Source organism: Pipistrellus hanaki (assembly GCF_964339955.1).
Source record: "Pipistrellus hanaki genome assembly, chromosome: 2".
Classification (NCBI taxonomy): domain Eukaryota; kingdom Metazoa; phylum Chordata; class Mammalia; order Chiroptera; family Vespertilionidae; genus Pipistrellus; species Pipistrellus hanaki.
In genome coordinates, this window is record NC_140504.1 from 65,780,794 (window position 1) to 65,803,646 (window position 22,853).

The 22,853-nt window shown below is 39.9% G+C and overlaps 2 protein-coding genes across 3 annotated transcripts in view; both read left to right on the forward strand.

Moving 5' to 3' along the window:
* CIP2A (cellular inhibitor of PP2A) overlaps positions 1-22,853 on the forward strand; it is a 561,728-nt gene that overhangs the window by 332,751 nt on the left and 206,124 nt on the right. The gene's annotated exons all lie outside the window — the stretch shown is intronic.
* The window catches only part of IFT57 (intraflagellar transport 57), a 73,490-nt gene continuing 53,257 nt past the window's right edge, over positions 2,621-22,853 (forward strand). For both annotated transcript variants that reach the window (XM_084874043.1, XM_084874042.1), the window contains exons 1-5: positions 2,621-2,953; positions 5,530-5,692; positions 6,536-6,654; positions 11,458-11,548; positions 21,035-21,103. In XM_084874043.1, the coding sequence (XP_084730169.1) occupies positions 2,742-2,953; positions 5,530-5,692; positions 6,536-6,654; positions 11,458-11,548; positions 21,035-21,103 (654 nt within the window). In that variant the 5' untranslated portion in view covers positions 2,621-2,741. The remainder of the gene's footprint in view (positions 2,954-5,529; positions 5,693-6,535; positions 6,655-11,457; positions 11,549-21,034; positions 21,104-22,853) is intronic.

Sequence of the window (22,853 nt, forward strand, 5' to 3'; positions counted from 1 at the left end):
GCCTTGCTCAGCACCTCTCAGGGAAAGCCTTTAGCTTAAATCACCTTTGATTGGGATGCTGTTCAGTGTTCAGAGATTAGCCCAATCACAGAAAGATCTTAAGGGCCTTAAAAATTACCTCCAATTACTTCTTAGACAGTTTTCAAGAGAGAAAAATCAAAATCAGAAGCCAGGCTATCATTGTGGTCAACACACAGAGCAAGGGATAAAGCTCTCTCAAGATTCTTGAAAAGAAGTGCGAACATGTCTCAACATTCCATTCTCTTCAAGCTCTTATCTATCTCCTTAGTCAACAAATGAGCTCATCCTGCAACAATACTAACAAAATGTACCATAAAGCTTCCAAGTGGCTGAGAGAGATGGAAGAGAATTTGGTTGTGCATTCTTACACATGTGAAGAAAACTACTTCCATCAGGGAAAAGGCCTCTTAAAATGTTAACTATTGTGGACTTATGAACAAAGATTCAACAAAAGTAATTCCTGGGGTCTTATAAAAATGAAATGACATTTCAGTGTTCTTTCTGTGGGAAATGCAGTGCTGAACAGCTGGTTTTTCCTTCGTTATTTCTGTGCCACAGCTACTGGGGGTCACTTTATATTTTTTGTCATTTTCTTCTTCTTCTTTACAGCAATTAAGGGGGGAAGGAGGAGGAATAGTTCTTCAGACTGCTTTCAAAACACATTACATCACTAGTGTACCAGGGAAAGAAATGGCAAGGTTGTAGGAGAGTTATCCTTTCCCCCGACTGCCCAAGACAAAGTACATATGTTGTTGGAGGATTTCTCTCAGCCAAGAGACAATGCTTGACTATTTCATCCTGAGTGCTTTATATAATTTCTGAAATGTCAGAATGTCTTATGTAGGCAGCATCTCTCGGTGTGTAACCAATTAACCTGTCAAGTCCAACACCTTTTTGAGAGTCATTTTAAAGCATGATTTAGAACTTTAATCTTTTTCAATCCTAAAAAGTTATACATCATCTTGAAAGTTATACAGGCATGCCACAATGTGGGGGTTGGAGTGGGGATGTACGGGGAAGAAACACTGTTGTAAGGAGTCAAAGAAAAATACCAATTCGGCGATGGGGTAGAGTCAAATCCAATTTCCCCACTCATCTTTATTAAAAGCAGCTGGTTAATGACTTGTAGTAGGCAAACAAACAATGTCATTTATCTAAAATGTAATTCTCAATGGCCTTCCCCTTTTGGTTGTTTTCTACACAAATTAATTATTTTATGTATTTCCTTTCTTTCACAAATAGAAAAATATTTGCCTTTCTGATTTTTTCACTTTGATACCTTTATTAGTATCAGAAACAAGGTAGGTCTATACTGGTATTAAAATGAAAAGCACCCATCTGTCCATTTTCCTAACAAAACCCAAGAGATATTACAGATAAATTTCAAACTTAGGCTATGTCCAAAGTGTGACTCTTCTATATTCCCTAGTAGCAGATATAAGAGATCAGAGATCCCCCAAAAACCAAATTATAAACACAAACACATGCTCAACGTCTTGCCAAAGTTTTCTTCTCCCAGGAAACCTCCAAGCATCTACTACTCATATCTTTTTTATTTTACAGTATTTTATTTTTTTTATGTAGCTATTAGGAAAACTTCTTCATATACAGGATTTCTTTGAGAACTATAAAACTCTGGTTAGATTTGTCCCCTATCTTGTATTTTCTAGGTCAATAGCTGCAAAGTTCACTAATAATACTGTCTTCAGTCACATTTAGAGCTTTAGCGCAGGGAAATAGATTCCTTTCAAGACTGTCTCCTCTATTTTAACAAGGTACACCAACACGTTATACTGCATTGTTAATGGGTTTGAAACAGATTAGGAGCAGAAGGATGTGCGTTTAGAATTCTTGTTTCTAAGGTGGAACACATCCTTCCCAATGGCTCCTTTTTTGCTCATCCTCTGCCATTCTTTCCCCCCCCCCCCCCCCCACTGTCTCCCAACCAACAACCCCTTTCCTAGCCTTGGAGTAACACTAGCAGGGGTTGATGATACTTCCAGTCCTGTAAATACACTGTTAAATCAAACGCAGCATTCCCTAGTGAAAGACTAAGTCTAAGGGGGGGGGGGGGGGGGGGGGGGAGGGCAGGGGGGAGAGAAGACCCTCCTTTGGAAAGTTGCTGTGTGGTAAAGGGAAGGGTAATGATATCCAGGATATCGACTATCTTTACAACCATGAAAACTATCAACTTTGAGAAGAAAAAAGAAAAGTGGGCTGGAACGGCCTTAAATACTGCTAGTCTTCCTTGTTCTTTAATCCTTTAAGCTGCTCCTAGCTGACAGATGCCCGCTCAGCTAGTTGCCCTTGGTAAGCCACTAGGTCTAACCATCCTCAAGCTAGCTAAGGGCCAGCGGGAAAGCCCAGCGGACCCGCCGGCCGACCCGCCTCCACTTTCCAGCAGCAGCAGAAAGCAGAGGGGCACCACGTGGGTGGCTGGACGCCACGCCCCCCGATGGGCGGGGCTGCCTCCGAGCCATTTCCTCCGCAGAGGCAGAGGAAGGGGCGGGCCTTACGTGACGTAACCCAGAAACCCCGCTCTGGTTGGAGAGAATGAAGAAGGGACCTGGGCGGGGGGAGGGGGCGGAGTCTGGTTGCCCTGGGGGCGGGTTGCTTGGCGGTCGCCTAGTAACGGGTCGCGGCCGTCCGGGCTGCTGCAGGGCAGGCCGCGGGAATCTGCGTGCGGGAGCCCACGCCGGGCTCCTTCCGTCCGCGGTGCGATGGCGGCCGCCGCGGCCGTGGTCACGCCGTCGGGTTTGGAGGATGCGGTGTCTCGGTCCCACGGCGAAGGGGCTGGGGAGGCGGTGGTGGAGCGGGGGCCCGGCGCGGCCTACCACATGTTCGTGGTGATGGAGGACCTGGTGGAGAAGCTGAAGTTGCTCCGCTACGAGGAGGAACTCCTCCGGAGGAACAACCTGAAGCCCCCGTCCAGGTGGGTGCCCTGGTCCCCGGCACCTGGGTGCCGCCTGGGAAGGTGCCCCCCTCCTCCGGCTTTTGGGGGAGTGCCTGGCGCGGGTTAGCAAGCACTTGCCCCCACCTTCCTATCCTGGAGGGAGCACTTCACCCCAAACTTGGTGACGGAGGGCCGCCGCGGAGCTCAAGGAGTTCTGACTTGCTTTTTAGTAGAAAGAATAAAGTTTTAAAACAGCAGGAAGGATTGGGAGACAGCTTGCCTGGTCTTTAAAGCACAAACGCGCCTCCACAGAAATACCAAACTTTTGTTTTCTGGTTATAAAAGTAGTAAAATACATTGTAGAGAACTCAGAAAAACACAAGAAAATTTGTAGGGAAAAAACACCAAAAATAACCCAAGAAAATTTGTAGGGAAAAACACAAAAAATCACCCATAACCTCATGCATGCCCAAAGATGATTGCCAGTACCGTATTAAATCTATCTCTAGTTTTTATTTTCCTCTGGAAGAACCTGCCCCTACAGCCGGTAACCCTGGGAGCCCAGGACCTTGCTGAGCACTTTACTTGCAGTTTAGTAATCTCGTTGACTGATTGTCGAGGTCTAAAGGACTGCTTGTTGCCTTTGCAACAACAGGACTCTCTGAAACCGAAAAGTGGAAAGACAATTGAAATGGCAACGTTGGAATTGTCTCTTTGTCATAGAACCTAAAGTTCTGTCGTTCTGGAGCCCTTGGTTGCTGAGGATAACGGGCAGCTAGCACTTTCTCCTCCCATCAGGGTAGCTTAGCGATTGACAGATAAATCAGTTTTGTAGCTTTTCCCCTTCACATTAATACATGCTTACATTTGTTTGTGTAATAGACACTTTAGGTTAAAATCTGTAGTACTTTCTCTTAAAGGCCAAAGGGAGGGTCAGATAGTTTCCCTTAACAGTGTGGCTCTCATTCCCTGCTCTCTTTCGGTATCTTGAATTATAAGTTGTGCAGGCTTTAGGTAAACAGTCCATATTGCTAAGTCTGTCCATTGTAGATGAAAAGTTAGAGGGAAAGGTAGTATTGTTTGATCCATGATAGAAATTGTAGAATTGGGAGTTATTACTTGAATGAATTGATTAGGATAATATAAACGATCAACACTTTATGTTAAATATGTGTATTTTCTCGAGTATATTTTTTAAACTATCAATAAAAGAAAATGGCCTTATGGTTCTATTGATGTAACCTCTGTGCTATTTCCTCAGGAGTGGTCTGTGATACTTTGAATCATGGGTTTGCATGGAGGTATCTTAGTTTAATGATTCTCAACATGTGGTCTTTAGGGCAGCAGCAGCAGCACCTGGGAATTTATTAGAAATGCAATCCCACAGGCCCCTTCTGGGGTCTCCTGTATCAGAAATTCTAGGGGTGGCACCTCCAAGTCTGTGTTTTGACAAATCTTCCAAGTGATTCTGAGCGTCTTAAAGTTTAAGAACCACTGCCATAGGTCTACAGAATCTGTCAGAATCCATTTCTCTTTTCTGGAATTATCAGTCAATAAGGAAAAGATGAGTTGTGACCAGTAGGTGCTTCAAAAGGATTGTAAACGTATACCTGCCAAGACTTCCTGGGGTTACCTGCACAGATTTTATGACCTTTATTTCTTCACAACTTTGTTATCTTCCTGGACATTTATATTTATCCTGCTGGAGAAAAATTGGGAAACATGAAGTAGACTTCTGATTTTTATGAAAAATAGCTATAAATACAATTAGAAACATAATACTAATAGCTACACATACAAAAGCAAAATAAGCTCTTTAATTAAAATGAAGTGAATATTGTTGCTAACAAATTTTATTTCTAACATGTTTAGGTATAAGTTATATTGATCCTCATAATACTGTTTTTAGTTGGTTAGATGATGTGGCAAAAGTCAACAAATGTTCTTAGATTGGGGATGTGATATTCAGTGGTTCTTCATCCTGGCTATATCTTAGATCTATCTAGGAAGGTTTTGAAGTAAACAAATATTGGGGCTTCACTCCCAGAAGTCCTGATTTAATTCATGAGAAAATAACTGTTTGGTCAGGTAGCAATAGTTTGAGGAGTTTCTTGGATGATTCAAATATGCAACCAAGATGAGAACAACTGTTGAATGGAGCTGACAGAATAGAAACAGTAAGTAAAGTTACCAGTGACATTGTAAAAAATGTAAAAATGCATAGTGAATAATCATTATGGTCTTGTTTTAAAATTCTGAGATTCTCTTAATTTCAAATTACCATTTTCAGTAAGTACTCATTAATTATTCCTGACATAAATTATTTTTGCAAACGTTCTATATGCTGTGTGTTATAACATGCCCTGCATTTTCTGGTGTAAGGTATTTTATCTAGTATTTTTTTTGTACAGTAGTTATTGCCCTAATCCTGTTGATTAAAAACTTCACTGTGAGTACTGTGGATTCCCAGAAACTTCAGAGTGTTGTTTGATTTTAAAGCCATTACAAAAAAAAAATTAAAAAAAAAAAGTCTTGGCAATTTTGGACTCCACTCTTTTAGTTATTATAGATTTTGCAACATTTCATATTCCACCTTCCCCTCTTGTTTCGAACAGACACTATTTTGCACTGCCTACCAACCCTGGTGAACAGTTCTACATGTTTTGCACTCTTGCTGCTTGGTTGATTAACAAAGCAGGACGCCACTTTGAGCAGCCTCAGGAATATGATGACCCTAATGCAACAATATCTAATATATTATCTGAGCTTCGATCATTTGTAAGTATAAACAACTCTCTTCTTTCTGCATGCTCTCAAGTTATGAAATTTAATATTGATAATTCAACAACATAAATGCTAGCCTTTTAGATGAACTCTTTGTGAAAAACTGTCTACCTACATACACATTTATATGCATACATAAATCTATATATATAACATTACATCTGGATTTATTTTCTGGAAAAACCTAAGAATAGTTGATATTAATGCCACTAATAAAAATGCTCAACATATACCCTTCATAGCCCAAAGTAATAATATTTTTCTTAATTTTGATAAGTCTCAGAGATAAATTTGTAGATAATTAATTCTTAAAAATTTACAAAACCACAAGCTGAAACACTATTTTGAAAGAGAACTTTGACTTAATAGACCATGATATCAGTTGTACATTCCATTTCTGACTTTTCCTGCGTACTCTTCATTTCTAATTTTTTCTGGGGATGGGCAGTAAGAATTTTTGTCAAGCATGTTATGTGTTTTTCACAAGTGAATCACACTGTCCTTTATATGGTTGTTTGATGATAGGATACCAAGCTAGTAGTTTTACTGGTTTTTACCCTAACAATATCAATGATTTGTTCTGCCATCATGAGGTCTTTATTGCCTTTTAACTTGATACTTTGACAATAAAAAGTCTTTGTTTTTCTTTAGTGTTTTATGCATCAATGGCTATAGAGATGGATTTTTAAGAAACAATGTAATTGTTGTTGTTTTAATCATATTTGTAAAATAGAGAAATGAATATATAATAATTTATTCAGCAGTACTTTGCTTAAAATATTTGGACATTTGGAATATAAATAACAAGTTATATCCTGTTTATCTTTTGTATTTCAGGGGAGATCTGCAGATTTTCCTCCTTCAAAATTAAAGTCTGGTTATGGAGAGCATGTATGCTATGTTCTTGACTGTTTAGCTGAAGAAGCATTAAAATATATTGGTTTCACCTGGAAAAGGTAAAAATTAACCAACCTGGCAATCGTGGTTTTATGTGTATAGCTTTTTCCTATAAGGATATATAGTTATTTAATAGAACAGATAAGAAGTATTTACTCTTAATATTTCTAAACTGAAAATGCCATGGGTGATTAGAAAAATCAGCCTAGACAAAAATTGGAATATCTGGTGTCTTCAAAGCCAATTCTGATATTATTGCATTCCTCCAGTTCAAATATCCAGTATAATTATTAAAGGTTTAACTGTTAACTGTTTATCTTTGTCAATTTAGGAGGTTTTTTAAAATCCTCACCTAAGGATATATTTTTTATTGATTTGAGAGGGGGGGGTGGGGATAGAGAGAAAAACATCAATGTGAGAGGGGAGCATCAATAGGTTGCCTCCCATACTAGCCCTAACGGGGGATCTAACCCCCAACCTAGGTATGTGTCTTGACCAGGAATTGAACCTGCAACCTTCTGGTGTATGGAATGATACTTGAAACAGTTGAATTACCCACTTAGGACAATTTAGGAAAATTTTTAGAAGTCATCTGCATATATTTATTTCTATAACCAAACATAGTATATGTATGCAGATAACTGATAGCTACAGATTTAAGAGGAAAAAAAGGAAATCAATATAGTACTTTAAATGGGATTTTTTTTTTTTTTTTTACCTTTGCTTAAAGTGACTAGGCAAAAATAATACTGAAGAAGCCAACTGATACTCTTATAAGACATTGTTCATTCCTTCTTTCTCTGACATGACAGTATATTGTTTATATATCTATTATTATTATTATAATTACTAAAATAGTTATCAGATAGTATTAAAGTCAATTGTTTATAGGTTTGGCTTTATTGCTAGAAATTATTATATATTCATGTGTACTCTACGGCTGGTAGCATAGGACTTGTTATATTATAGATGTTCAATAGATAGATGAAAAAATAAAATATTTTGAAACTGTCAATTTATATAGTTATAATATAAACTGTCAATTTATATTTATAATAATATAAATTTATTCTTTTTTTAAAATATGTTTTTGGATTTTTTTACAGAGAGGAAGGGAGAGGTATAGAATGCTAGAAACATTGATGAGAGAGAAACATCAACCAGCTGCCTCCTGCATACCCCCTACTGGGGATGTGCCCACAACCAATGTACAAACCCTTGACTGGAATCAAATCTGGGACCCTTGAGTCCGCAGACTGACGCTCTATCCACTGAGCCAAACCGGTTTCAGTAAATTTATTCTGATGAAGATTGAGATTATTGATAGGTAGAGATTTTGGAAGGTGTTACTCAGGTAAAACATGAGTAAGCAGTGATTTTGATTAGAATTAACTTCTGTATATTTTATTTCCTGTTAATAGTTTAATGTGTTTTCAATTGACAAGTGAATAGATAATCTATCCCATTAATAGATACTTTTAAAAACTTACTCATCTTGGGTTATCATCTGGTTGAAGCATATGAAATTACTGATACTCATTTATTTTTGAAGTAAAAAATGGCTGTTTCAGTTATCAACCAAATTACCACATAGTACAGCATAAAGAATGACTACATGACCCACATTACTTTTTTTGCATTCTCACCTAAGTTTATGTTTCCATTGATTTTTAGAGAGAGGAAGGGAGAGAGAGAAACATTGATATGAAAGAGAAACATCAATTGGTACTTCTTTTATGTGCCTCAACTAGGGATCAAACCTACAACGTAGGTAGGTATATGCCCTGACTGGAAATCAAACCTGCAGCCTTTTGGTGTACAGGATGATGCTCTAACCAGCTGAGCACCTAGCCAGGGCCTCATTACTTCTTTATTAGAATCCAAGAAGTTGTAAGTTGTCCTCCATTTAACATTTAAAAAAATTTTTAAATCTATTGCCCAATGTATTCTAAATTCAACAGAAGCTATTGATTTCTCATCCACAATTCAATTTTGTACTTCCTTTGCTTTTGGGCTTATCTTATTCATGGCCATGTATTGTGATTTGGAATATATATAAGAAAGAAAAAGGGAAAATATTGAAGATAGGAAGTAAAGAATATATTAGCTATGTAATATGTAAATGACATAGAATTTACATATTTATAGATGATTACTTTATATATCTAAATATACCAAAATGAATCCTACAAGAATATTGCTTGTGAGATTTCTATAAAAAATAGGAAATTTATTTTTTAGAAGATTGATTTGGTTTTCAGTAGTTTCCTTTCTTAATATTATATGTTGATTTTTATATTTTGTTATCCTGTTCAGGTATGAACTTATATTAAAATAAGTTTCCAGTATTTTTAATGTGGGAAATACATGTTGTTACTCTTGATGGAGAAATAATTGTCCAATACTTAGTGTTAGGAGCACTGATTAGATTTTGGAAATAAGAATAAAGCTGGAGCCCTAGCTAGTTTGGCTCAATGGATAGAGTGTTGGCATATGGATTAAAGGGTCCCAAGTTCAATTCCAATCAAGGACATATCCTAGGTTGTGGGCTCAATCCCCAATAGGATTGATGTTTCATCATTGATGTTTCTAACTCTCTCTCTCCCTTCTTCTCTGAAATCAATAAAAAAATATATTATAAAAAAAAAAAGAATAGAGGTGGAGTTCTTCTCACTCTACAGAAATAAATTTCAAATTGATCAAAGATGTAAATATGAAAAATGAAACTATAAGTGGTAGTACTAAAAGATCAAAGGGTTGTGGCATGTTTTGTGTGATTTTAAAGCTAGGATCCATGCACAAAAAGGTTGCAATCAATGTAATAAGAATTGTAACAGCTGAAATCAATTTGGCTTAGTGAATAGAGCGTCAGCCTGTGGACCGAAGCATCCCAGGTTCGATTCCGGTCAAGGGCATGTACCTTGGTTGTGGGCACATCCCCAGTGTGGGGTGTGCAAGAGGCAGCTGATTGATGTTTCTAACTCTCTATCCTTCTCTCTTCCTCACTGCAGAAAATCAATAAAATATATTAAAAAAAAGAAAAAGAATTGTAACAGTTGTAAATAGCCAAGATTATCCTACACTGGAGGAGCAGTGCATGAAAATTCATGCATTGGATGGGGTGGGAGGGTAGAGGGGCTCCCTCAGCTTGGCCTGTTCCCTCTCACAGTCCGGGAGCCCTCAGAGGTGATAGGTGACCCGGCGATCAGGGGAAGGCAACACCCCCATTATACCTCTCCTGCTGCCATTGCAGCTTTGGCTGGCCCTGGTCACCTGAGTCTCAGGCAGCCCTGGGCAGCTGGGTGGCTGACATCTAAGGCTTGCCTGCACCTTGGGCTGGCCCTCCGTGACTGGGCAGCTGATATCTGAGGCTTGCCTGTGCCGCAGGCCGGCCCTGGGTGGCTGGGGGCCTGAGGACAGATCTGAGCACACTATGTGCCTGCCACCTCCCTTTGGCAGGGCTGAGGGCACTGGACACCGCCATCTTGTGGCTGTGGGCGCCACCATCTTTGTGGTGGTGTGACATTCAATTTGCAGAGTCCCTCTTTATTAGATAGGATACTAAAAGGTAATATGCAAATTGACCCTAATGGAGGAATGATCCAGAACAGCCAGTCACTATGACATGCACTGACCACCAGGGGGTAGATGCTCAGTGCACGAGCTGGCCCCTGATGGTCAGTGTGCTCCCACAGGGGGCGTACCACTCATCCATAAGCCGGGTTGACAGCTGCAAGTACAGTGGTGGTGACGGGAGCCTCTCCTGCCTCCTCTGCAGTGCTAAGGATGTCTGACTATGGTTTAGGCCCATTCCCCTCAGGCCTAAACTGCAGTCTGACATCCCCCGAGGGCTCCCAGGCTGCCAGAGGGATGTCTCACTTCTAGCTTAGGCCCAATATCCTGGGGACTGGGCCTTAACAGGAAAGTGGAAATCCCCCAAGGAATCCTGGACAGTGAAAGGGCACAGGTCGGGCTGAGGCGAACCCAGCCCGCCCCCTATCCCCTGAGTGCATAAATTTTCATGCACTGGGCCTCTAGTATATAATAAACTAGGAAAACATTTTTAATACAGGTTAGACTATGCATTAATTTTCTCCATATATAAAAAGTCAAAGGACATAAATAGGCCTTTCCCTGAAAAAGAAACACATATAATCAATTAAAACATTAAAAGGTATTCAACCACTTCAATGTAAAAAAATACAATTAAAATAAGAATGAGATATTTCAGTTAAATGATTGGTAAATATTAAAGTTTGTTTACCATATTGGTGAACATATGGAAATGGAATCACTGTTGTTAGAAGTGCAACATTATAGCAATAAATTTTGGCAATATTTAGCAACACAATAAAATGTACAAAGTTGTTGATCCAGCCATTCTATGTGTACAATTTATTGTAATGAAATACACAATGAAAAATATACAATGATGACCTTTGCAATATTGTCTAGTTAGGAAACTGGAAACAAAATCAATGTTCAGCCATAGATTGCAAGTTAAATTAATATTATGATTCTGCTGTTAAGTGGAATACATGCAGAGAGAGGAAGAGATATATGTATAGGTACTTACATATTGTATATTAGTAAATGAAGAAAGTACATTGGTTAACAATATGCATGGTATTAGCCTATTGGTGTAAATTTATTCTTTAAATTTGGTGATAAGTATTTTGCCTCTTTACATAGAAAGTTTCAGGAAGAATACATGAATCATTTAACAGTGATTATGTAAGTGGGGTGGAAAAGGACAAAATCTGTTGTAGAGGAAATCCTTAATATTTACATTGTTTATACCTTTTTGTCCTGCTAGAGCGTTTGTTTTCAATTCTCAACTCATATTAGCTTTATTATTTTAGACCAACGTACCCAGTGGAAGAATTAGAAGAAGAAACTGTTCCAGAAGATGATGCAGAATTAACATTAAATAAAATGGATGAAGAATTTGTGGTATGAGTGTTACTGAATTTATTATTCATTTTCACCTTTGAATTCTTCTTTCTTCTTTTAATTCTTCGAGGTTTCTATTTTCTGACATATTTTTATTTCATTTTTTCTAGAGACAAGAAGTTTAGTTCTTTAGATGTTTGCTTAAGTTAATGCTCATGTTCTCTAGTGACTGAGATCTGGATTTTAACCCTTTGCACTCCGCTGTCCCCTCTCAGGAGACATCGGAATTCTAGCATATCACTCGGATGTCCCCTCTCAGGGGACATTGCAGTTTATTAGTGATTACGGGGAATTGAGTTAATACAACGCACGTTTCTGCCGTTAGCGTCGAGTAGCTGGTAGCCAATGTCCAGAATGGTTCGGAGTGCAAAGGGTTAATAGAGGTTCTTAAATTATAGACAGGAAATAGTAGACTCCTAGTTATATGAGCAAACACTTTATTAACAAATGTTCATGATCTCTAATAGGTCGTAAATAAAAAAACAATTTAAAACAGAACAATAGAATTTAAGATTAATACATTCTTCTTAATAAGAACACCATTTATGTCTCAGAAACTCCATTATGCTTCTAAAATAAAGATAAATACTAATATTAGAACTTTAAAATTTTAAATGCAACATTATTTAAATTTTTGGTAGCATCTGGGCTTTTTTCCAGTCAACATCTTATCCATAGTGTGAAGCTAAATGATCAAGTTTTTACAATAGACTAGTCTCATAAAATGATAGAAGCAAAGGGCTCTTAGAATCATAGTTGGATTAACCCTGTTTTTTTGGAAGTATAGATATGATATAAAATTAAAATACCTGTGTATTTTACTCTCATAAACCAGTTGAATTTTCCAGGTGATTGTAAAAATGCATATATATAAAAGCCTAAGCAACTGAACGACTGGCCAACTGGTTGCTATGATGTGCACTGATCACCAGGGGGCAGATGCTCAACACAGAAGCTGCCCCCTGGTGGCCAGTGTACTCACACAGTCAACCTCCTGCGGTTCCTCCCCCAAGCTGGCCAACCTCCTGTGATCCCTCCCCCTGGCCAGCCAGTCTGATGAACCCGATGGGGTCCACCAGCCAACCTCCTGTGTCCCCTCCCCCTACCAACCTCCCATGATTCCAATTGGCCTTAATTGCCGGTGAGGTTGAAGGACTCCACCCATGCATAAATTCATGCACTGGGCTTTTAGTAAATATATATTAAGTATATTTTGTATTTAAGCTTAAAATAATTTATTTAGCTGGTATATGATACAAAGATATTAGTCACTGCATTGTTTTATAACAAGTGCTGGAAATTACCATAAAAGAACTTAGGTTACATTTAATAATAGAATATAATGTCTCCATGAAAATTTTTTTAAAAATATGTTTTTATGGATTTCAGAGAGTGAGAGGGAGAGAGAGATAAAAACAACAATGATGAGAGAGAATCATTGGTCAACTGCCTCCTGGATGCCCCACTGGGAGTCGAACAGTTACCTCCTGGTTCATAGATTGAAGCTTAGCCACTGAGCCACACTGGCAGGGCTAAAATTTTAATACTTGTTTGTAAGAAGTGCAAACTTCTAGTTATAAAATAAGTTATAAGGATATATTGTACAGCATAGGAAATCCTATCTAACAAAAGGATAATATGCAAATTTACCATCACTCCAACATACAAGATTACTGCCCCCATGTGGACACAAGAAGATTTCCACAAGATGGCCAGCAGGGGAGGGCAGTTGTGGGTGATCAGGCCAGCAAGGGAGGGCAGTTGTGAAAGACCCAGGCCTGCAGGGAAGGCAGTTGGGGGCAACCAGCCCTGCAGGGGAGGAAAGTTAGGGGTGACTTGGCCAGCAGGGGAGAGCAGTTGGGAGGGGGGACCAAGGCTTGCAGAGAGAGCAGTTGGGAAGGGGACCAGGCCTGCATGGGAATGCTGGGACCAGGCCTGCAGGGGAGGGCAGTTGGGGAGGACCCAGGACTGCAAGGGAGGGCAATTGGGATTATGCCTGCAGGGGAGGGCAATTGGGGGTGACCAGGCCAGCAGGGTGGGCAGTTGGGGTTGAGCAGGCCTGCAGCGTAGGGCAGTTGGTGGCAATCAGGCTTGCAGGGACAGCAGTTAGGGGCAATTGGGCCGGCAGGGGAGGGACACACCCCTGAGTGCACAGATTTTTGTATACTGGGCCTCCAATATAGTTAATAGTATCATAACTATGTATAGTGACAGATGATTCCTAGACTGACTATGGTGATCTCTTCCTAAGGTATGTAAATGTTAAATCACTATCTTGTACACTTGAAACTAGTATAATATTGTATCTATATATATATAAAAGCCCAGTGAATGGGACAGTGGAATAACCAAAACGACCAAAATGACTGGTGGCTATGAAGGGCACTGTGGCAGCCAACCAGCTTGATCTGGGCCCAATCAGCCCCACCCCCAGCTGGCCCGGTCCCTAGTTGGCCCCCAACTGCCTGAGGCCCCTTTCCCTGGCTAGCCTCAGCACCCCCCCTCCCCCCCCCCCCCCCCGGCTGGTCTGCCCAGATCAGACACCAACACCCCAATTGGGGGTGGGGCTAGCTAGCCAACCACCCGCTGCCCCTCCCTGCTGCCAGCCTGGCCTGATGGGCCTCCTTTGGGGCAGGCCTGCCAGATCTCACTCATGCACAAATTTGTGCACTAGACCTCTAGTGTCAACTGTAAAATCACTGGGTATATATAGTCAAATTGCTGGGTTTAAAAGTCATGTGAAATGAAATACTTCTTCACTGTGTGTCTATTTCACAACCTGAATATACATTTTAAAATACATAAATATTATTGAACTGAAAAAAAATTGTTTACAAAGAATTGTTACATGGGCATGATATTACAATATACATTAACTCAGCTATGAAAAATGTGTGAATAAAGAAAAATAATATCAATAGGTTAACATTAGTTATATATGAGTAGCAGTATTATGAGTAATAATTTTATTTTCAGAACATTTAACATGTTTTATATTATAGAAGGAAAAAAACCATTGTAAAACTAACCAATTTAATAGATTATTTTTATCACAAGAATTCTTATATTTTAAAAGTTAAGGTAAAAATATATTCATTCATTCTACATGTGTTTATTGAACACCTGTTGTGTGGCAGGCACTGAGTGAGACCCTAGTTATATTGCATGTATAAAAGCTCTGAAGCAGGAAGGAATTTAGCCTGATCAAGTAACTAAGATAAAACTTGTGGCCAGATCTCCTGAATGAGAGTTGGGAGAAGGGTGGCTTACGATGAACTGGGGAGATAGGCCAAGTCCTTATTATTTGAGGCATTTTTACGAGTTTAGACTTCATTCTTTCTGTAAAAGATCTTTTTATTCAGATTTAGAAAAGTTTTTAAGACTTCACATATTCCCAGTTTTTCACTTCACTCAGGTATATTTACTCAGGTATATTTCTCATCTTGTTTCTCTTCTTTTTAATCTTTATTGTTGAAAGTATTACAAATGTCCTCCTTTTTCCCCATTGAGCTCTTCTAGCTCATCCTGTCCCCTGTCATCTTGTCTTCTTAATAACTGTTGATTAGTTACTAGCTTATTGACAGATACCTGGTCCTAGTGCATCAACATTTAGCTTTAAAGACATATAACTTGAAACTGCTATAAATGCTCAGAAAAAAAAGTACAAAACATACTCATCAGCCCTGGTCAGGTGGCTTACTTAGTTGGACCATCATCCATATACCGGGAGGTTGCAGATTTGATTGCCGGTCAAGGCACATACTTTGGTTTCTGTTTGATCCCTGGTTGGGATGCATGCAGGAGGCAACCAATCAATGTGGATGTTTTTCTCTCACATTGATGTTTCTTCCTTTATCCCCCTTCCTCTGTCTAAAATCAATAACAATGATAAAAAAAAAATATCCTTGGGTGAGGATTAAAAAAACTAACAAAATGTTCTCATCCAAAAGATAATCCCCTGAGAGCAGAAATAATTTTGTGGGTTTTTTTTTTTTTGCATCTCTAATTTATTGTGCAGTATCTGATGCATAGTAGGTGTTCATTAAATATTTGACCACAAAATCATCTGTCAGCACATTGCTGTGTAACTTTAAAAAATGATAGGTAATTTTTTTTCTGAGAACCCTTGAAAGTTCAAAGCAGCATTATTGGGCATGTAAATTAAAGAAACAAAATAGAAAGCAGACCATCATATATTTCTTCCCAACTGTGAGTTATAGAACTTCTATAGTCGTAAGTCCAAACAAGGCTTTCCTCAAAGGATTGCTTCTGAAGTTATTAGTTCTCTTAGTCATGTCTCTTTTTTTAAAAAAATATATTTTATTGACTTTTCACAGAGAGGAAAGGAGAGGAATAGAGAGCTAGAAACATTGATGAGAGAGATACATCGACCAGTTGCCTCCTGCACACCCCGCAACCAAAGTACCTGCCCTTGACCGGAATCGAACCTGGGACCTTTCAGTCCGCAGACCGACACTCTATCCACTGAGCCAAACCGATTACGGCGTGTCTCTTGAAGTTATTTTTCTTTCCTTCCTTACTGTCATATTATTTTAAGGGGTCCTCTTACCTCTCCCATTCCTCTGGCTAAGGATAACTACATCATCATTAAAAAGCCTGTAGAGCCAAAAACGGTTTAGCTCAGTGGATAGAGTGTTGGCCTGCAGACTGAAAGATCCCAGGTTCAATTCCAGTCAAGGGCATGTACTACCTTGTTGCGGGCATATCCCCAGTAGAGGGTGTGCAAGGGGCAGCTGATCGATGATTCTCATCGATGTTTCTAACTCTCTATCCCTCTCTCTTCCTCTGTAAAAAATCAATAAAATATAATATATTAAAAAAAAAAAAAAGATGAAGCCTGTAGGCCCTGGCTGATGTGATTCCGTTGTCCCAAGCATCCAAGGGTCTCTGGTTTGATTCCCAGTCAGGGCACATACCCAGGTTGTGAATTCAATCCCAGGTTGGGGTGTGTATGGAAGGCAACCAATCAGTGTTTCTCTTTCTCCCTTCCTCTCTACAATTAATGAAAAATATATTCTCAGGTGAGAATTAAAAAAAAAAAAAAAAAAAAGTCATTTGGGTGGTTACTGTGTTTCCCCGAAAATAAGACCTACTTACAGGTTTCCTTATTGAATGAAATATAAGGCATCCCCCTTGAAAATAAGGCACCCCCCAGGTTCTGTCTCAGAACGAAAATTAATTTACCGTAAACTGGTCGCTAGGGCCGCCCCGACTGGCGTCTAGCAACCAGTGATGTTACAGAGTCCTAACATCACTGCTGTGTGGAGGTGGAGGGGAGGTCTGAGTGAGCTGTGAGCGCGGGGCGGGAGAGAGGAGGAGACTTTCGCAGATGCATGTAGAAGAACTGGAGGATTAGAGTGGACGGGACATGGTGAAGGTGGTGAGTGCTGGTCTGACTCTAGTGACATTACCTGATGCTTGCGGCCGCCCTCATGATGACTGAAGGTTCTCAGTCAGTGGCAGACCCTGCTCCAACCCAGATCCAGGCCCCAGCAAGCCCAGTGACAGTCCCCAGGCAGGCCCCAGGGGGTAAATGTCTGATAAAGGGGTAGGGGGGATGTCTGGTGAAGGTGTTCAGTGGCACAGGGGAGGAGGGAGGGGGATCACTTAAAATGACACAGGAGGATCAAAGGGGGCAATCAAAATGACATAGGAGGATCAAAAGGGGTTACTAAAATGGTAATCCCCCCTCGGTTTCTCCTGTGCCATTTTGATTCCCCCCCTCTAATCCCCCCTGTGTCATTTTAAGTGATCCGCCTCCCCCCACCTTGATACATGAGAGATTTGGTCCACTGATTCTGAAAGAAATGGAGTCACAAGAAATTCACCAGGAAATTCAGGAATTGGATTGTTACAATGATGTTCCAGGAGATGATGACATGATTGTCATTGAATAAATGAGTAAATTCTTGATGCTGTAGGATTCACAGTTGGTCTGGTTTGTGTTGACAACTACCGTACTACTGTACCATATACAGGTAATAAATTTCCTTTATTTTCATTTAACAATAAATGTGTACCGTATTCTTCTTCATGGAAAAATAAGACATCCCCTGAAAATAAGACCTAGCGCATCTTTGGGAGCAAAAATTAATATAAGACATTGTCTTATTTTCGGGAAAACAGGGTAGATGTCATTTCATTTTGTTTCCAGAGTTTGTGGGGTGGCTGATAAAGATAATTTGTAGCAGAATAAAGTCCTGCTATAATCATCTACTAGTAAAAACTAGAAACCTTTAGTTTTAACTTGTCCAAATCATGATAGGACACATTGATAACTATTAAAGAAAAAGTAAATATTGGTCACAAAAGAATATTATCACCTGCTATGTATAATCATATCATTAGTAACTGGCAGCAAGAGAATTAGGAGGGTGCATTTATATTCGAACTAGAGGCCTGGTGCACAAAATTCATGCATGGGCGGCAGGGGTGTCCCTCAGCCTGGCCTGCACCCTCTCTAATCCAGTACCCCTCGTCACCATGGCTTTGTCTGGAAGGTCATCTGGTCTAATTAGCATATTACCCTTTTATTAGTATAGATTCCTTTGTCTGGAAGGTCATCTGGTCTAATTAGCATATTACCCTTTTATTAGTATAGATTCCTTTTATTAGTATAGATTCCTAGCGACCAGTTTACGGTAAATTAATTTTCATTCTGAGACAGAACCTGGGGGGTGCCTTATTTTCAAGGGGGATGCCTTATATTTCATTCAATAAGGAAACCTGTAAGTAGGTCTTATTTTCGGGGAAACACAGTAACCACCCAAATGACTTTTTTTTTTTTTTTTTTTTAATTCTCACCTGAGAATATATTTTTCATTAATTGTAGAGAGGAAGGGAGAAAGAGAAACACTGATTGGTTGCCTTCCATACACACCCCAACCAGTTTAGAGGCGAATCAATTCCTGTGGAATTGGGCCTAAATTGGCAGTCAGACATCCCTCTTGCAATCCAGGACCGCTGGCTCCTAACATCACCTGCCTGCAGCCTGATCTGCCTAACTGCTCTCCTCTGCTATCTTGATCAACCCTAACTGCCTCTGCCTTGGCCTCGTCACCATGGCTTTGTCTGGAAGGTCATCTGGTCTAATTAGCATATTACCCTTTTATTAGTATAGATTCCTTTTGAATGCTCCCTTAATAATGTTTAGTAACTTGATTCCTTTCCCTAGTACCTACTATTAAAGTTGGTGTTTTTTTTTTTTACCTATTAGTTCTCAACCCCGTAAAATTCAACAAGTATTTATTGATTGCCTATGTAAACTATATTGAGTAGGTTGTTGCAAAAACATAAACTTGTCTCATCTCCCATGGGCGTTGAATTATTGGCATTTTAATCGTTTACTCTCCTGGTTAAAAAGACCATCATTAGTGCAAACACAGACTAGACTGAGTTGCTTTTTAAAAGTGTGCATCTGCATATATGCTGAGGATTTAAGATGTAAACAGATCCGTTTTATCTGCACCTCCATGCCCCACTGCCCCCTCCCTAAAAAAGTAAATGTCACTTGAGTGTATGGAAACTTCATTTACATTGTTCTATATTTTACTAAAAGCATTCCAGTTCCCCAAAGATTAGCATAGTTCTCACATATAACTTTAGTGGCACCGCCCCAGAGATTCTGAGCAGATCAAGGATGGAGCTTTAGAATTTCCATTCTTACAAGCTCCCATGCCATACTGAAGCTGCTGGTCTCAGAACCACCTTTGAGAACCACTGTCTTACATACTTTTAAATTCTTGCAGATAAGGATTATCTTTGAAATCTTTCACTGCTGCTTTTGTAAAACTGCATGTGGAAGTGCCCACTGAACAACACCCAGTTTTTTTTTCTTTATTAGACTTGAGGACCACACTTCATTGGCTTTATTACCATAATAGAGGCCCATTGCATGAAGAGATTCAAGCAATAGGCCTTTTTTTTCTTGGCTTCCAGCACTGGCACCTAGGACCCAGGCCTTCGCTCTGACTGGAGTCTGCCACCTTCATCTTCACTGCAGACTCTGGCTAGAGTCTGCCATTTTTGTTTTTTGCTGCAGACACCGGAGGAGTCTGCAGTCTTTCTCTTTGCTGTGGCTGGAGTGCTGCTCCTGTAGATTCCTTTGCCCCCGCCCTCCCTCTCATAGCAGGCATCCTGCCCTGCCTGGCTACCTCACACTTGGAGCAGCTGGGCTGTTACCATCTTTGTCCTAATTTGCATATTCCCATCTGATTGGCTGGTGGACATAGTGGAAGTATGGTCAGTTTACATGTTTGTCTATTATTAGGTAAGATTCTTAAGTTTGGAATATTCTTGTTAAATTTCTTTCACCCAGTATGTCACTGTCACCACAAAGACATTTGAAGAGAAAGGGGAGTTAATGTTTTGTCTTTATACATGCTTATAGAACCTCAGATTCTGTATTTACTGTATAGTGGGAAAAGAATTACCTCTCAAAAGGTCATTTCTGACCCCACCTTCCATAGAAATTGCCTCAGAGATTAGGACCCGGCTTGGAATCTAACTGAACTATCCTTTTAGTTCAGGGTGGGGAACCTTTTTTCTGCCAAGGGCCATTTGGATATTTATAACATTCACGGACCATACAAAATTATTGACTTAAAAATTAGCCTGCTATATTTGGTCAAACATTTAATTAATTCACCCTTAATACTTTGGCAGGGCCAGATCAAATGACTTCTCAGGCCTTATATGGCCCTGGGGCCAGACATTCCCCATCCCTGTTTTAGATAGTTAATATCTAAGACACAAAGTTAGTATCTTAAATAAATATATATTTCATTATTATTAAATAGATTTAATATTTAATATATTTAAATAGATTTAGGGGCCATGGGCCAGGCAGTACAATACTGGTGACTTAACTAATTAACTGATAAACCTGAGCATATAAGAGATATCAAAAACATTCATTAATGTGATTGGTCCCTGGAGTAGATCAGAATATTTTGTCTGTCAACCTGTCATTTTTATCTATTTTAGTCATGTTACTCAAAATTTCCATTAACTTTTTCCACTATCTGTTTCAGATATGCTATTTGGGACTTTTTCTTATTCTATTCTTATGCATATTTATCATAGTAATGGCACCCTTCCTTTTTTTTTTCTTCAATCAATGAGTTAAAAAAAAAAAGCCCACATTTATTTTTTAAAAATTTATCTTTATTGTTGAAATTATTACAGATGTTTCCACCCCCCACCTAGCCATTAACCCCTCCCTATCCCATTCCAATTCCTCCCCAGGTCTTTACTGCACTATTTTTTGCCCATTTTAAATGGCATCGTTAAATCCTCAAAAAAAACAGATGTGCTGCTAATAACTTTACACACATTACTAGGCTTTTAATACCCTTTCCTGAATTAGTCTATATATAGGGTTTAATGTGTATGTGAAAGTTGGAAATACTTTTTTAAATGGTAACTTTATAATTATTAACTTTTAAAACTCTTTGTTTTTCTAAGGAAGAAGAGACAGATAATGAAGAAAACTTTATTGATCTCAATGTTTTGAAAGCTCAGACCTATCGTTTGGTAAGTTGCATGGTATATACACAGGACCAACAAGCAATATGTATACTTTTTCTGCTGGGAATTGAAACAAGTAGAAACCATTGTTGGCCATGGTTTAGTGTCAGAGTCTGGAACCTTTTTTTCTGCTAAGGGCCATTTGGATATTTATAGCATCATTTGAAGGCTATACAAAATTATCAACTTAAAAATTAGCCTGCTATATTTAATAAAACATTTACTTAGTTCACCACTCATGACTTGGTAGCCACCAGACCAAATGATTTCTCAGGCCTTCTATAACCCTTGGGCCGGCTTTCCTCATCCCTTATTTAGTGTGTCATTTGAAAAGTAGATCTGAAAATTATTATTCTATATATAAAATGCAGTAGAAAATATACAAATTCAGAGGTGCAAGTAGGGCCAGAAGCCTGCTGTCTATACTATGGAAAAGCAACACAGTGCTTCTCTTACACTGAAAATAATTTATTTGCCTTCTGTCATTTTTTTTTTTTTCATGGAAACATATATTATTTGATATCAAGTTCTTTTTCTTAGTAATGGACCTGTGTTGAAGTGTTGAATTGGCTTGATAATAGGAAAATGACAATTAAATGGTAATTCTTTACAATGAAATGGATGATATTAGATTGGTATATAGATACATGGACATTGCTATAAGTCAGTTTTTGCTCTATTTCAATTAGGAAGTAAATCCAGTCTATAAAAGAGAGCCTACTGAATGAGATATTTCACAAGTTAATATGGGAATTTTGTATTTTCCTTTATGTAAATTATATTTAAACTAGTGCCCTGGTGCTTGGATTTGTGCACATTGAAAGGATATTACTAGTAATTAGAAGGTGGCTGGCAGGGTGGGACTGAGTGAGACAGGCTGGACATGCCCTGGGGTCAAATCTGCCATCCTTCCTGGCCAGCTGCACCTGGGCCAGTGCCGCGGCTGGGAAGGTGTCTGTGGAGTGAGTGGGAGTCCCTTGGCCTGGCCTGGGGTTCAGGCTGAAACGGGCTCTCTGACACCCCCCAAGGGGTCACGGATTGCGAGAGGATGGTTCTCGGGTGATGCACTCCCCTGAATTGAGCTCCATCCTCTCTGGTTCTGGGGTGTATCACCCGAGAACTGCAGCTGCTAAGTCACTGCAGCTTAGCAGCTCCAGTGTTGAGCATCTGTCCCCTAATGGTCATTGCATGTCATAGCTACTGGTCAGACAGTCGCAAAGCCTTTGATATATATAGACTAGTAGCCTGGTGCATGAAATTCGTAGATGGGACGGAGGGTGTCCCTCAGCCCAGCCTGCACCCTCTCCAATCTTGGACCCCTTGAAGGATGTCCTACTGCTGGTTTACAGGGATTGGGCTTAAACCAGCAGTTGGACATCCCTCTTGCAATCAGGGACTGCTAGGTCCTAATTGCTCATCTGCCTGCCTGCCTGATTGCCCCTAACCACTCTGCCTGTGGGCCTGCTTGCCCCCAACTGCCCCACACTGTTGGCCTGCTCACCCCCAAATGCCCCTCCCCACCAGTCTGATCACCCCCAACTGCTCCCTGTGCCAGCATGCTTGCCCCAAACTGCCCCCCTCGCAGGCCTACTCACCCCCATCTGCCCTCCCCACTGGCCTGCTTGCCTCCAACAGCCCCCCTGCTGGCCTGCTCACCCTAAACTTTCCCCCCACTGTCCTGATAACTTCCAACTGACCCCCACTGATGGCCTGCTCACCCCCAACTGGCCCCCCTCCTGGTCTGCTCACCCCTAAT